The 16286-nt window shown below is 37.5% G+C and overlaps 1 protein-coding gene across 1 annotated transcript in view; it reads left to right on the forward strand.

Moving 5' to 3' along the window:
• The window catches only part of LOC139936154 (IgGFc-binding protein-like), a 103255-nt gene that overhangs the window by 63032 nt on the left and 23937 nt on the right, over window positions 1–16286 (forward strand). Inside the window, exons 56-77 of the mRNA XM_071930900.1 lie at window positions 65–273; window positions 1329–1500; window positions 2087–2203; window positions 2893–3098; window positions 3660–3767; window positions 4097–4237; window positions 4635–4782; window positions 5573–5869; window positions 6238–6390; window positions 6611–6790; window positions 7318–7517; window positions 8209–8380; window positions 9101–9214; window positions 9675–9892; window positions 10054–10161; window positions 10518–10682; window positions 12062–12242; window positions 13171–13344; window positions 13832–14049; window positions 14589–14760; window positions 15280–15414; window positions 15906–16123. Coding sequence (XP_071787001.1) covers window positions 65–273; window positions 1329–1500; window positions 2087–2203; window positions 2893–3098; window positions 3660–3767; window positions 4097–4237; window positions 4635–4782; window positions 5573–5869; window positions 6238–6390; window positions 6611–6790; window positions 7318–7517; window positions 8209–8380; window positions 9101–9214; window positions 9675–9892; window positions 10054–10161; window positions 10518–10682; window positions 12062–12242; window positions 13171–13344; window positions 13832–14049; window positions 14589–14760; window positions 15280–15414; window positions 15906–16123 — 3806 coding nt within the window. The remainder of the gene's footprint in view (window positions 1–64; window positions 274–1328; window positions 1501–2086; window positions 2204–2892; window positions 3099–3659; window positions 3768–4096; window positions 4238–4634; window positions 4783–5572; window positions 5870–6237; window positions 6391–6610; window positions 6791–7317; window positions 7518–8208; window positions 8381–9100; window positions 9215–9674; window positions 9893–10053; window positions 10162–10517; window positions 10683–12061; window positions 12243–13170; window positions 13345–13831; window positions 14050–14588; window positions 14761–15279; window positions 15415–15905; window positions 16124–16286) is intronic.

The following is a 16286-nucleotide window of genomic DNA, read 5'->3' on the forward strand; positions in this document are numbered from 1 at the left end:
AATGCAGTACACACATCTTGTGTCAGCATTGTAAACGCTTATTTTCTTGTGTTTATTCTTGCAGCATACCAGTGCCCCCCTCAGTCTACCTATAAGGTATGTGCCAATGCATGCCAGAGACGTTGTGGTGAAGCGGAGCATCCAGACAACTTTGAATGTCCTCATCCATGTGAAGAAGGGTGTCAATGTAATGAGGACCATGTATTAGACAGTGATGGCAACTGTAAACCAATAGAAGAGTGTGGCTGTTTTGATGACGGTTTTTACCATCTGGTAAGTCTTATCAATTTGTGTTTTGGAATAATAGTATGCATTATAACACCCCTTGCAAAGATTCTGCCTGCTCATTGGTTTAGAGCGCGTCACATGACATGTCTTAGTTTTGCTACACGACGGCCATCGGTTTGCCATGCGCTAGTCCGAAGACTAGCACATGGCGCCGTGCGCTAGTCCGACAGACTAGCACACGGCGTGCAGTACCCAGACGTCCGTTGCGTGTACGAGGATGATAAATTAATAGTCTGTAACCATTTCGGATTGCACGACACGACATTCAACACATTCAGCAAAAGTGTTTGCAATCTGTATTCGCGTCGTCCGTGGATTGTAGCATTCAGGTCTGTAACTTAATAATAATAGTACAGTATTTAGAAATGTTTGGGGTGTTATAAAACAAATATTGACTGCTTTTACTCGTGCAATGGTTAAAAACTATGACTCCCTCGGTGATCCCCGGAGCGTTCTATTTTACCCTCGGCTTCGCCTCGGGAAAATAGAACGCTCCGGGGATCACCTCGGGAGTCATAGTTTTAACCATAGCACTCGAAGCAGTCAATATTTGTATACTATCTATCATCATCAATAATTAGGATTTGAGACTTTGCATTGTGGAAATACGATGTAGAACGGTTTGCGGTAACACCATGTAATGACTATCTCTGATGAGTTGGGGTGGTTCTGAAAAGAACTGTTGGTTTCAACTCGACGTTTCAATCAGTATGCTCTGATCGTCTTCAGTTGAAACCAACGGTTCTTTTCAGAACCACCCCAACTCATCAGAGATAGTCATTACATGGTGTTACCGCAAACCTTTCTATATCATCAATAATGTATCTTATTTCATCTTATTTTATTTTATTGCATTTTGCAAATAAATCTATCAGTAATGTCTGTCTTTAAACCTTGTTTCTGCTTTAGCTGATTCCATTGAAGCTCAGTTTTATAATAGACTGACCATACCTGAGTTGAATGGGAAAGCTCAAGCTGAGGTCTTATTTGACGAGTTGAACTAATGGTCACTGTTATTGGTCATTGTTATCTTGCTATAGAGTGGAGTACCATACATGCGTGAAGGTTGTTTGGAACGTTGTACTTGTGAGAATAGAGAGATAAACTGTGAAGAAGTCATGTGCCATCATAATGCATCATGTGCCCTAGAAGATGGAGACATTGGATGCCATTGTGATGAGGGATTCCTAGGAAATGGAATGGAGTGCATGAGTTAGTATCATACTAGAATCATATTAATCAATGGCCTTACTCTAGTGTAGTAGGTAAAGTATAACATTGGTTTTCAGAATTGTTTGGTTGTTTCATTTCATTTTTAAAAGGTGGTAGTTTTTCGTGAATATGTCCATGCAGGAAGAACTATCCTTGACAGGAATACACAACCTGAGGAACCCGACTGCAATAATGCTTCTCAGATATGAATTTTGGGGCATTAAATTTATACCTTATTACATATCCACATTACTTCAAAGTGAAACTTTTCTCAAAATGCCTCCACTATGAGAGCTACTGTAGGCTTCTAACCAAAAGTCTGTATTGCCGTGAATTTTAGTAGTTGTACGTACTGTACCTTCCTTTTTACAGGTTTTTAAATCCTAGAAAAAAACAAGCTGTAATGAGATCAAAGAGGATTTTTTCGTTCTTTCGAGTGGAGTTATTCTACTCCATTTATTCAACAAACGACAACATACATCACTTAATCCACATTAATAAAGAAGCGCAACTGCTATTACATACAAGTATATAATATTAGAACTTTGTTACAATTGGTTAAACTGATATTTTTTTGTTTCATTAGATGACCCTTGTTACCCTAACCCATGTGAAAATGACGGGCGATGTTCTCCAACCCCAGATATGATGTCTTATATGTGCACTTGCATTGGGCGATGGGCAGGGCAGAATTGTGATGAAGGTAATTAATATCTAGAAACTTTTTTACAGCAAAGTGAACATTGAATTGGTTGTCATTATGACCAATCATGCATCCATTGAAATAGTGCTTTCACAATAAAAGTTGCATGTAATGATTACAACGATTGTTTAAACTGGCTGCAGAATTAATATATTTCTTCCTCTCTGTTACTACAATCTTCTTCTTTTGAGTCCATCATCTACTCTAATTAAAATAATTGACAGCCCTCTCATTTGCTGTCATCAGATCTTCTTGGCAGCACTGCTCCTTGGGGGATGGGCATCAAAGGTGTGGCATTGATTGGGGTGGTGTGCCACAATCGCATTTGGTGTCATCATCATCGGTGTATTCTTATTTCTTCATGTTTGTCTTGCATTGTCCCACCTCTGTACATAGTCTATTTAGGGACTTCCATGTTCTCCAGTCCTGCTTATGTTCAATATACAATTGTTGCACGTTGTAACAGGGTCCATGGTCCTTGGGTGCCATTTGCCCCCGAGGTTGTACAAAACTATCAGCGGTGGGCAATCAAGGTAATGTACACCGGTAAACAAAACTCATGTTACCATCCGCACTGTGCAGCCATGGTACATTTGATTTTGTATCAAACTTCACAATTTTTTACCGAGGTATAATTATGATGTACTTAATACAATGATGTAATATCATGTATTTTAATTGAATTACAGGTGTAGGTGGTTGCTCACAGAGTGAGCAAAACTACCGTACATTTGATGGAAAGACATACACCTTCTATGGTGGTTGTTCATACGTTTTACTCCAGCCATGTTCGCAGAGTGATGTGGATTTCCGTGTCATTGTTGAGAAGGAACCTGATGAAGACATCCCACGTCTGTCCAATACCAAAGCTGTCCATGTTGAAATCTTTGGCGAGGTAATATTCTTTTCTTGTCCATCTCCATTACAAAGTTGTTTTTAAAATGATGTTAATAATAATAACAATAGTGGCAATATAGCTCAAGTGACGCTCAAGGCACTTCAACTTTCCTGTGATGTATTGTAGTGCTTAAAGTGTGAGACCAATTCCTTAACATAATTCAGCTTAGTGCTACCAGTTTTTTATTTTATTAATAAAAATGGATGAATGAATGAATGAATGAATAAAACCATGTAATGGTTTACAAGGTGCTGTGGCACAATATACAGCCAGTCAAACCAGGGCAAACCACTCGAAGGACGCAGCACTGATGACTTGGACTGAAACCCACACTCTACTGATCCGCTACATCAGAGCTTGAATCCGGTGCTCTTAATCGTTCGGCCACGACTCGCCATATTGATCATTGGTTATGACTGTGAATCAATTAATAGTTTTATTTTAATTTGGTTTTTCATTCCTCTGTATGACTAATCTCTTGAAAAGTAGATCACATTTTAATATAAATAGCTAGATTATTAACTGTTTTTTTCTGTGTTGATTATTTTGTCATCTTAGGCAATTGTTCTCAAGCAAGATTTAGTAGTTGAAGTTGATGGGCGGCTTGTTAACCTTCCTTACACCTCTGGTACAGACTTTACTATGGGGCAATTTGGAAGCGTAATGGTAAGGCTTTTACTATTGAGTTGCACAATATCAATATTGCTTCAGATGCTTTCCTACCTCATGAAACAAATTCCATAGAGACCAAGAATACAGGGAGAAAAGGACAGCCATGAGAGACAACTCTTTCAAAAGCCAAGCTCATTATTTGATTTACATTATTTTTAACTTATCGGTTGTTGTACTTTCCAAACCTGTTACCCTCTAATAAAGATCCTTGCCTGTTCACCAGCAACAATTTACAATTTACTCCAAAATAATCTTACTTCTCAGATAATGGTTGACAAGTTTTATCTGCAGTTAATCATAGAAAGTATTTTGTTTTTATTCAGGTATTGACAACCAACTTCGGCTTGGAAATCGTATGGGATGGTAAATTCTTTGTAGACATCACACTACCTCTTTCCTATGGAGGAACAACTTGTGGTTTGTGTGGCAATTTCAATGAGGATCCTGAGGATGACTTTGGTGAAGTAAGTTGATGTTGTGTATAGAGGATATCCTTCTCTTCACATTCTCTTATTTATTCATCGTAGTACACTGGGATTTATTGTAATGACCAGACACTGGCCTCTTGTAGCACTTCTTTCTTAGAGCGAGACTATTGCACAAATCAAATTTTTATCAAAATTTTTATTACTTGTCCTTAAAATGAAGTTTTAGAGAAGAAAAAATGATTAATATAGAATATGGCATTATGTAGAATGATTTGATGATTTGGTCAGGTCGCCTCCCATACCAGAGACTTTGGCTGTGGGGTTTGCCTGCTGTGGCAATGTTGCACATTTTGAGATCTGCCCAAAGACATGTTAAAATGGATACAGCCTTATTGGCATGGCATTTATTTTTTTGACCCTGTTGTCCCAACAGCACAACAATGCATACGAGTTTGCCGGGGACTGGATTACTAATGACGAAACATGCGATTCACCCTCGGAGCCATTTGAACCTTGTGAAGAGAAACCTGAACTAGTTGCTGAAGCTGTGGAAAAATGCTCAATCATCCTAGCACCGAACAGTAGGTTCCACTTTGTAGAATTTTGTATTTTATAGACCCTTATAGACCTTTTTCCCAAATACCTTTTGCTAACTGCTGAATGAGGAACTTGATCGCTAGCTAGACCAGCATGCACCTCTTCCCATGCCTAAATGCACGTACAGAGTATTTGCGATATTGTCTATGATGTCACATTTTCAACAAGCGCCCATCACTAAAGCCAAAAGTGCCCTCACTAAGGCAAAAGGAAACAATTTGTTGGACAAGGCTGTTCCTAGTGCATAAAATGTGCGACCTCAGGGACCTGTGGCGTTGTGCACGTGAGCTCTGTGTCCTGTGGTGTTTTGCAATATGCAAGGGGTCTTTTACTATATGTTCATGTGATAGTGTTGAATGCTAATATACCGGGTGAGTCGTAAAAAACGCAATCACTGGATGGGAGCTATTTTTTTAAGAACAACAAAAATCTTAAACAAATAATTTCCATATCTAAGTAGGTCATGGATTTACCTTTACAATGGTGAAAGCATGGGGATGATTTATGAAGATGTTCCAGAGATATGCTTATTTAAAATCGGGTGGCCTAAAAACATTTCTGTACAGTGCAAATATTACATTGCAAACTTTGCGCGTGCTTGCTGATCATTGCGAAATAACCTTCTGAATTTTTTTAAACACGTTGCACGAGAGAATGGAAGATAAGTACCTTATAGTATGCGCCCTTCGGTCTAGTTGGATATGGGACGCAGAAACACTAAATTTTTCTGTGATCCACGTGCGCGATATTGATATGATCCTATTCTTGTCACAGTTGCCTGCCCTTCAGGTTGGATTGCAAAAGATGACAACGGTATAAACAAATGCTACTACATCAAGACTCTGGAAGACCCATTGACCTTTGCCTCTGCACAGCTTGAATGTAGAAAGCTTGGTGGTGAGCTGCTTGATGTTGAGAGTGAAGGAGAAGATTTTTTCATAGCGAAGAATACTGGCGTGTTGTCTTATTGGGTGTCTTGTAATGATCGAGATGAAGAAGGACAATGGAGATGTCATGAATCTCTTGACGATCATTGGTATCTCAATACTACAGAGAATGAAGGATATTGGCGTAAGTAGTGTCACCTACATTGTGTAAAAGCCTAAGGCATAAAAACTTGCTAAGCACAGAAAAAATCTTGCTTAACAGAAACTGGTTTCCAGCAAAATATCCATAAAGTTTACTGCATTATTGCGACTAGTGCCCCACTCATTGTTTGCTTAGCAAAGAAATTTGCTTGGCAGTATTCTGTTATTTGGTTTTTACTCTTCATCGATGTGTGTAAGCTCTGTATACCCGGTACTTTCCCAAGTTCTGAGAAAAAAATAGCAGTTGATCAGCAGCTTCATGAAATTGGACCCAGGATATATTATATAACTTATCAAATTTGCTTTTTGTTTGTTTCAACTAATATGTTTGATTATATTTCCATTTTCCAGCATGGGTTGAAGGTGAGCCCAACAATGGAGGTTTTTCTTCCTTAGACTCTGACTGCATTAAGGTTGAACCACCAAATCGATGGCAAGACGTTTCCTGTAGTGCAGCAGTGCAAAATCTTATCTGTCAGTTGGTCCGACCTCCCAAATTTCAAAGTAAGAACCATTGCATCAATTGTACTTTTAATTCATTAGTCTCATGATGACATAATAATAATAACAACAACGACGACGACGACGACGACGACGACGATGACGACGACGACGACGACGACGACAACGACAACAACAAGACATATCCACCCTGCTGGGTGTTCAAGACATCCAAACTTGTAACTCAAATGACTAATGTTTTCATGTGTTGTTATCCACTCAGATGCATTTGAAGAATGTCATGAGATGGTACCACCAAGGCTGGTCTTTGAATCCTGTATCACTAGTCTTTGTGCAACGCTACCTGCTGAGGAACATCTCTGTAGGTCTGTTGAGTTATATGCTGATGAGTGTCGTCTTCATGGGGTGGATGTTAAGCCATGGAGATCCAGAGACCTATGCCGTAAGTTTTATACAACCATACATTTTGGGTCATGTAATGGTGGGGTGGGCACTGGAGAGTAACTTGATTGGTTGACGGGAAAAGTCGGCTGTTTGGGTCAACTAACCAAAATTAAGTTTTATACAACCATACATTTTGGGTCATGTAATGGTGGGGTGGGCACTGGAAAGTAACTTGATTTGTTGACGGGAAAAGTCGGCTGTTTGGGTCAACTAACCAAAATTAAGTTTTATACAACCATACATTTTGGGTCATGTAATGGTGGGGTGGGCACTGGAAAGTAACTTGATTTGTTGACGGGAAAAGTCGGCTGTTTGGGTCAACTATCCAAAATTAATTTGTAATGTTACTTTAAAAGATTAACAAATTGCAGCATTGTGTTAGCTGTTGCAAATGTTTTAACTACATTTTTCAAATTACAGAAGTTCATTGTGCAGAATGCAAACAAGATATTCCTGCTAGCCAGGATGAATGAATCAAATGGTACTTCAAAGTGACCTCTCTGTATTCAATGATAATTCTTGCAGCACTGGAGTGTCCTGAGCATTCTTTCTACAGTCAATGTGTGAGTCTCTGTCAACCAACATGTGCACAACCAGACAGGACGTGTGATAACCAATGTGAACCTGGCTGCCAATGTGATGCAGGATTGTTACGTCAAGGAAATGATTGTATATCACCAGATCAATGTGGATGCTTCTTGGAAGACTCGGGCGAATTCTTTCTGGTACTTGTCATTTATCTTCTTAATTATTACCAAATTTGTACCAAGTCATTCAGTTTGGTTTTGCTTGTAACCTGCGTTTGAATGTGGGTTAAAGCAAGCCTTGGCTTCTAGAGGTACACATGTACCTTTGTAGTGTTTTTTTTCTTATAACTCGGTTATGTTTTTTAATTAGATGTTGTTATTTTGAAACATTTTTCACTGAGAATGTAAACAACTGCATTCTGGAATTGACTTAAAGGGAAGGTACATGTTTGGTAATTGTCAAAGACCAGTCTTCTCACTTGGTGTATCCCATCATAACCATAAAATAACAAGCCTGTGAAAATTTGGGCTCAATTGGTCTTCGAAGTTGCGAGAAAATGATGAAAGAAAAAACACCCTTGTTGGATGAAATTGTGTGCTTTCAGATAAGAATAAAAGACTTCTAGCTAGAAGTCTTTTATTATTTTAGTGATAAGTTACCTCTTTCTCAAAAACTACGTTACTTCAGAGGGAGTCATTTCGCACAATGTTTTATACTATCAACAGCTCTCCAATGCTTGTTACCAAGTCAGTTTTTAAAGTAATATTTGTTTTGAGTAATTACCAAACGTGTACCTTCCCTTTAAATGTGGAATGGTTAAAATGCAAACCCATGTGGTGACTTACCTAACAAACTATTGCTTAGTACTTTATTCCTTTGTTGCTTCAGCCGGGTCGATGGCGCATAACAGAAAACTGCACTCAGATATGTACCTGCACACCGGGTGGGGAATTTGAATGTGAAGACATCAATTGTGTTGACAATGCTACCTGTGTATTCGATGATGTCTACAAATGTGAATGTTCAGATGGTTTCTTCTTTATGGATGGTGAATGCAGACGTAAGTCATTGATGAGTGACTAAAAAGTTATTTTTAGCATTAATTTTAAGGGTTATTGTGTACTTCACACTTAACCTGAACTTCATTGTGAAAGGTTTTGTGTTCTTGTTAACCCTTTTCTTACCATAGCCGACTGCACTCATATACATGTTACCTCTTCCTTATCATGGGTGACCATTTTTAATAAAGTTGTAGTTTTGTCCATATTTACCCTCAATACCCTAGCTTACCATCATTTGAAAGAGTGAGATCATATCTTTACAATAATGGTAAAATAAAATATGGTTGTTGTTTATCAATCTCAAATTTGAGTTGTAAGATCCGAATTGCCTGCACCTACATAGCGCATTATGGCTGTGTACAAAAGGTGTTTGAGATTACAGATCACACTGAGTGAAGAAAAAAGAAAGAACTGTGGCATTTATTGACCAATTGCCAATGTTTTTTTTATTATACCAAAGTGAATTTAATAAGTAAGAACTTTTCTTAAAATTGCCCTTTAAAGCAGTCATCAACGGTTGTTTATGTCTAAGCAGTTCGTTAAAGAAAGGGTTAAAAGAAAACGTAAAGCAGACTTTTAAAACTGATGGTGTGTTTTAGTTGTTTATAATTTTGTGTATTATATTCATGTCCTTATTTCTAACTATGAACTTATTGAATTTGAACTGATTGAAGAGATCTAAAGGAGCCACATTGATTGTGTGTGTTTTTGGTTGACAGCTGATGCCTGTTCAGATAACCCATGTGAACACGGCGGCCAATGTGAAGCTATCAATACTGAATCATTCAAATGTTGCTGTCCTTACGGCTACACAGGAGATTTGTGTGAAAAGGGTAAGTTCAAATGGAAGGTATCATAACTTTGGTAATTATTCTTAAAGTTAATGACAATAAAAACCTTTGTAGAAAGCCTACAGCAGCATTTGATAATATAAAGTATTTTGAGAAACACTTCACCTGGAAGTAATGCGGTATGTAAAAAGATAACAAATGTCATGCCCCAAAGTAACGGTTCTCAGATTTTGATTTCTATTGGGGATTATTTTTCCTGTGTGGATACATTTGCTCCAGAATTTCAGCAATGTCTCAAAAACGTGACCACATTTTGAAATGAAATCTACAGTTATATAGGATTAAGACAATCGAACAGTTACAAAAAAACGAAAGATATACTTTGCCTTTAAAGAAGTTTTTGATTGGTACCTTCTTCTTGTTGCTCATAAAGTGATTGCTTGTGGTGTGAATGTTTAAGCAAACAAGTTATTTAGTTGTTATTGTTGTGATTATATTCCAGAGGATGCATGGTGTAAAACCAGTGGAGCTCACGTCATTCGCACATTCAAAACAACCTTCTACTCTTACTACTCTGACTGTGTCATGACGCTTGCTCAACATTGCCCTGAAAATGACGATGTAGAACCCTTGTTCAAAATCATCAAGAAGAATCACAAACATGATCTGAGAAAGGAGGCATTTGAAGTGTCCTGGATACGGATTCACATTCATGATCTGGTAACAATTATTACTCTCATTGTGATGCTTTTGTTGCTTGTACATTGCAGAAATAAGTAAGTGCTGTTTGGAAAATATGCTACTTATGATTTAACTGATAATCTTCCACAATATGAACTGAAATCACACACACATTGCAATCTCTAAATTTTGAATTCTAGGTAATTGAACTACAACCAGGCAAAGGTGTCATCGTGAATGAAATCTGGAAGAACTTGCCCATAACAAACTATGATGGTGTTCAAATCCAACAGTCTGGACTCAATGTGGTAGGTATTTTTCTATACAAACCAAGGGTATACTTTGTTTCCAATTCTTTTTGATCATCTAATTTTAAGGAGTGAAATTAAAAAGTTGATTTCCCTCCCTCGTTAGGGGTTATTTATTGATTGTTTGAGCCAGGAAAAGCCATTGAATTGAATGCTGTTGGAGACATTTGACTCTTCACTACTTTGTTCTTCAGTGTAACTTTTAATTTTTATTTTTAAAGCCATTCAATATTTAACAATTGAACTTTGGGGTGGGAAGGTGGGTCAAAGGACTTTCGAAAAGAAATCTTTTTTTTTTAACATTGTCTATTCTGAATGGCTATTATTAGGTAAGTTTACATCCTGTTTTATTTCAGGACCTGAAATTTGAGTTTGGTTTGTGGATCAACTGGAATGGATATACAGACATCTTAATACATGTCGATGAAGAACTCAAAGAACAAGTATGTGGCATATGTGGCCGCTATGATGACTATGACGAAATGCACGACAATGACTTTTTCACTAATAATGGAAACACGGTAAGATCCTCACTGTAGCATGCAGTTAAAGGCAGGATACACTTTTGGTATTTGTCGATGACTAGTTGCCTCACTTGGGTTATCCCAACATATGCATTAATTAACGATCAAATTAAAGTTGCAGGACAAAAAGTAAGGAAAGACACTGTTGGTGTATAAAAGTTTTCAGATGCCTGAGAAAGGATTCATACCTGAGGGGAAAAAATTGCCTCTTTATCTGAAACTTCTTTATTTCAAAGGGGTTATTTCTAAAAATGTTCTATTTATTAACAGCTCCCTATAGTGCTCTTTACCGAGTAAGATTTCATTGTCACTTATTTTTAAATTAATTACCAAATGTACACCCTCCCTTTAATTGTAATGTTTTCCTATTTCTTAAGTTCTTTTAATGTTTTGTTTTATCAACTCGGCCAAGTACAGTTTAAAGATCAAAGTAATATCATAATATCATAATACTTTAGCGCTTTTCACACCCCTAAGGGGTGTATAAAAGCGCAGTGTTTTTTCTTGCAAGTAATGTGTAACTTCGAGGAATGTGGAACTTCGATTTGAGGTATGAGACCTAATTCTTTGAAGCACTGTGTAATGGTTTGTTTTCTATCAGACCAGGAACACCGGGGCTACCCCTCTTTGTTGTTGATAAGTGCACTGTTTTTTCTTTGCGTGTGTTACACAACACAGGGGACCAATGGTTTTATGTCGCATCGGATAGATGGTTAAGTTTCTTGCTTAAGGACACAAGTGTTGTGAATGGAACTCAAATCGACACTCTGCTGAACAGAAACGCCAGATTTTAAATGCGGTGTTCTTAACGGCTCGGCCACAACACTTGCACAAATTGAACCAAGGGTCCAGGCTCTGTACAAGCCTAGGCTTTTTCCTGGTGCCCTCCTCGTATCACCCTTTGTTCTTTTGTCTTGTATGTTTTATGATTATTTATTGTGATATTTGGAAATAAAAAACAAACAAACAAACAAAGTATTCTCCACACAGTAGTAAAAACCATGGGGTTGCTCATTGTAAAATGCCTATGTAGAGAATTAAACAATTTTCTGCTAAGCAAAAGTAAGCAGAAAACCAGGCACTGATTGTACATAAAATATGGTATTTTGGCTGGTAACCGCTCTCTGCTAAGCATATTGAGTTAAATTGAATTGAAACCAAACTACATCAATAGAAGAAAACAGATTACTAACACCCACATGTCAAGGAGTAAAAAGTACATAAATCAAAGCAACTTGAATAATGGATTAAGTTGAATAGTAATCAATAACAGCAATTTTGTAGTCAGTCTTTTTAAAGCCATACTACTGCCATATGCCTCAATGGATTTTCTTCTCTGTATCTAAATCCTACGTATGGCTCCAATTTGTTTGCAGTCTGTAACTTATGCAGAGTTTGTTAATAGTTGGGCTGAGGAGGATGAGGAGTGTATGTTAGATTCTGGAAGCATCGTCGGAAGCATCGTCTTCTCCAACTCTGATCTTCTAGCTTCCTTCTGTCCTGATAGATCAGATTCAGTGACAACTTCTTGCATGGATGAAATCAGTGGTCTCTCAGGTAGGTTCAACACTATGTTCTCAAATGAATAAATTATAATATGGAAGTCTTATATAGCGCATGTATCTACAAACAAGGTACTCAAGGCACTTAGTATACACATTTTACAGAAAGATGGTTTTTGAAATTATGAATTCTGAGACCCAATTCTGTAGCACCTTATTAAGGGTTCACAAGGTGCTACAGCACAGTCAGTAGCAACAGCCAGGAACACAGGATGAGCACCTTCTCGTTTTGATAAGCGACTGGGTTCTTTACATGTGTTCCACAACACATGGGACCAACGGCTTTACGTCCCATCCGAAGGGCGAAGCAATGGTTAAGTGTCTTGCATAAGGACACAAGTGTCACGACTCTGACTCAAAACCCACACTGTCTGGTCAGACACGACACATCCACGACACTTGCAAAATGTGTAATAACAAATTTATATCGGTAAAAAAGAATCGGTACACAATGGTTTAAGACCCAGCTATTTCCTTCCCCCCAATCAAATTTCCAGTTTTGTTAAGGTTTTACCAGACATGTCCAAAGATGAAATAGACATTTCATAAGCAGTCTTGTATAATAAATAACAGGAAATCTTATTTCATGACAGAGTTGCTATGTCTTGAGCCTTGATTTTGGGTTTCAACAAACTATTTTTGTTGAAGCCACTTTATTACTCTTTTATTTGATGGGGCAAAGTTAAGTAAAAGAAGTAAAAGAAGCATATAAATAAAAGTTTAGGAAAATAAACATATTCAAACTTTACACTTTTTGTTCATTAACCATTGATATTTGTTTGCATTTTTTTCCATAACTACTTAGCAATGACAACAAAATAGCGCTGTATATAGATTCATGTTAATTCGTACTATTCAGTGTTTAGACAGAATAGGTGTTTATTTGTAAACTATTGTCTAATGGTATTTCTTTTTGTCAATAGGTCAATGTGATGAAGCCGTGGAAGTCAATTACCATCTTTTAACCTGTATTTTTGACAAGTGTTTTATTGGGGATTATGAAGGAGAAGGCTGTAGACGTATTGCCAATACTGTAGGTGTTTGTAGATCAAACTGTGGGCGTCCAGAACCTTTCAGAACACCAGGAGCACATTGTGGTAAGTAAAATTTGAGCTGTTGACAAAATTACATCAATGCTATTTCAAGATAAAATATCCATTATATTGTTTCCTGTTTAGCTCACATTGGTAACAGTGCTAATAATTCTCATACAAACAAAGTAAAAAGATTTATGAGGCGCATTTCCAAAAAAACATTGAGCTTTCAACCAAGAGTGAATGTGTAGTACATTGAATAAAAAAATACAAAATCGGAACAAATCAAGAAAAATAAATAACATTTGAAGGCAATATTACAGAAACAATGTTATAAATCAGATACAATTTATGTTAAAAACCCAAAGTTACACTTCTTTTGGAAAAAGAAAAGTTTTGAAATCTTTTTGAACAATTTCACATTTGGAGCAGTACAAACATGCACAGGTAAGTTATTCCATAGTACAGGCCTTAACACAGTACAACTCAAAATGACTAAAATGAATTTGTACTGTTCTCAGTTACTTTTGTTGTTTGTTATGTATCTTAGATGTACCTTGCCCGGGGAATTCCACATACAATTTCTGCATGAGTCCATGTGCACCTACCTGTGACACCACAATGGGAGGACCCCAAGAAGAGTGCACAAGAACTGATTGTGTAGAGGGATGTCAGTGCAATGAAGGATTTGTCTTGAGTGGTACAAAGTGTGTACCAAGAGAGGACTGTGGCTGTAGAGATATTGAACATGATGGTGCTTATTACTTGGTAAGGGAGCGGGGCAATTTTATCTCATAAAGTTGTAGAAGCATTAGCAGGATTTGAAACTTTGCATGGTGGCAGTATAATTAGGGGAGGTTTGCAGTCTCGCTATAAAATCTCTATTGAGTAGTGTTGTTTCTGAAAAGAAGCAGTGGTTGACATCTCAATGCTTCGATCAGTATGCTTTGATCAACTTCAGGAGAAGCATAAGCAGAAAATATTACTTATAGCTGAGCAAAAATCAAGACAAAAAGGTATAAATGTATTTTGTGAAAAATATTCATACAATAAGGTTTGCATTAACATCGTGTATGATAATCTCCAATTGATATGGGGTGGTTCTGAAAAGAACCGTAGGTTTTAACTCTACGTTTCGATCAGTATGCTCTGATCATCTTCTGGAGAAAGCTGGACTCTGATGCTGCATGCTGCTTAAGTACTGATGATGCAGATTAGCTTGGTGATGCACGAAATACTAGTGCTATTTAAAGATTCCGTTATGTATCGTACTGTTATCTGATATTTTGGACTATGTTTATATGTAGAATGGTGAGGAGTTCGTTCGCGAAGACTGTCATGAGAAGTGTGAATGTGTAGCTGGTCAGATCAACTGTGAACCTCTAGATTGCCACTGTGATGCTACTTGTGGAATTGTAGATGGCAAGTATGGATGCCATTGTCTACTTCCATATCATGGAGATGGTCTCATCTGTACAGGTAAGATTACTCATCTCTCAAATTAATTAATCTAGGTATCATAGCTGGAAGGTATATTAATGTATATTAATGAATACAGGTTATTTCTCTTTTGATCATATTTCGCTTTGATGAAATGTCTAAAACCTTTAAAAACGGCTTTTGTGAAATCCTTGTTAAAAAATAACAATAATTGTTCATTGTTAGGGTGCACATATCTATTATTCAGAAACTAATTGAAAGCTATGGCCATCAGATGTGTTTTTAGCTGTCTGTCAACTACTTGTATGCTGAGGCATGACCTTAAGGATGAGGGTAAAGAGTTCCAGAGACAAGGTGCTGCTAAAGCAAAGCCCCTATACTATCCCACATGATCCTTCAGTTCTTAACTCTACAAGTTAATATCCCTGTTAATGATCAGAGCCCGACTCTTTTTTTTGCTATTGTTAGTTTGGCCATTATTTTCTTGATCTTTTTATCAAGCAATCCTTGACTATATCATAATGCATCCATCTGTTGTATCTACTTGGTATATTTCAGTTGACCCCTGTAACAGCAACCCTTGTCTGAATGATGGGGAATGTGTCACCTTGAAAACACCAGAGTTGTCCTTGTCAGAAACCAAGTTTGTTTGCATATGCAAGGCTCCATGGACAGGCATTCGTTGTGACATTTGTAAGTAGCAAACTTTGAAGGCAAACCAAACCCTAAAGTTTCTGTATAATATGGTGTTATTGACTAGGGTACAGGTGGTATTATAGTGTGACTAGTTACAGGTTTAAACACAAGCAATGAGGTAGGGACTGAAACCAAATCCACGTGCAAGGCTTTAGGTCCACAGAGGTGAAAGGCAGGGAAAGAAATCATTGAGCCAACCTCCCTGATTAGTCACTATTTAATTTGGTTCCCTGATCAACAAGAGAAGAAGATGGAGAGACAACTTAGGGTGTATATATATGCAGGAACAACATGGAGTCCAGAGCTGCAAGAAATAAAAATGAATGGCATTTACATGAGGAGGGCTACATCTTACACTGTATAAACACAGCTTAAATGATGATGATAATATTGATTTTACTTTTTACTCTTACACTGTATACTCAATACATCTGTTAAATATTATATTAACTCTAGCTATTCTCTATATTCTTTCCTAAAATCTACAGCCCAGGCCGGTTGTTGCTCCCATGGCATTCCACAACACATACATATCTTTGATAAAGCAATTTACAACTTCTTTGGCACCTGCTGGTATCGTTTCGTAGAGCCCTGTCACTCGAATGGTAACCCTTCATTCCGTATTCACATCCGTAATGAGTTGGTGCCTGACACACCTGGTCTGACTAAACTGAGTGAAATACGCATAGAGCTGGAAGGAACTTTGGTAAGTAATAAACCATTATGTGTTCAAAGTTAGGCTTGGAGGTCAGAGTAGCTGTATCCATAAAAGTATGATAGGACTTGGTATTGGTTATTTGTATTGCACACAGGGAACATTAGATTTTTTGGAAAACTGAACTTTTTGAGGAAAAAGATGTGTGCAAGAT

The sequence above is a fragment of the Asterias amurensis genome, chromosome 4, assembly GCF_032118995.1.
Source record: "Asterias amurensis chromosome 4, ASM3211899v1".
Lineage (NCBI taxonomy): Eukaryota > Metazoa > Echinodermata > Asteroidea > Forcipulatida > Asteriidae > Asterias > Asterias amurensis.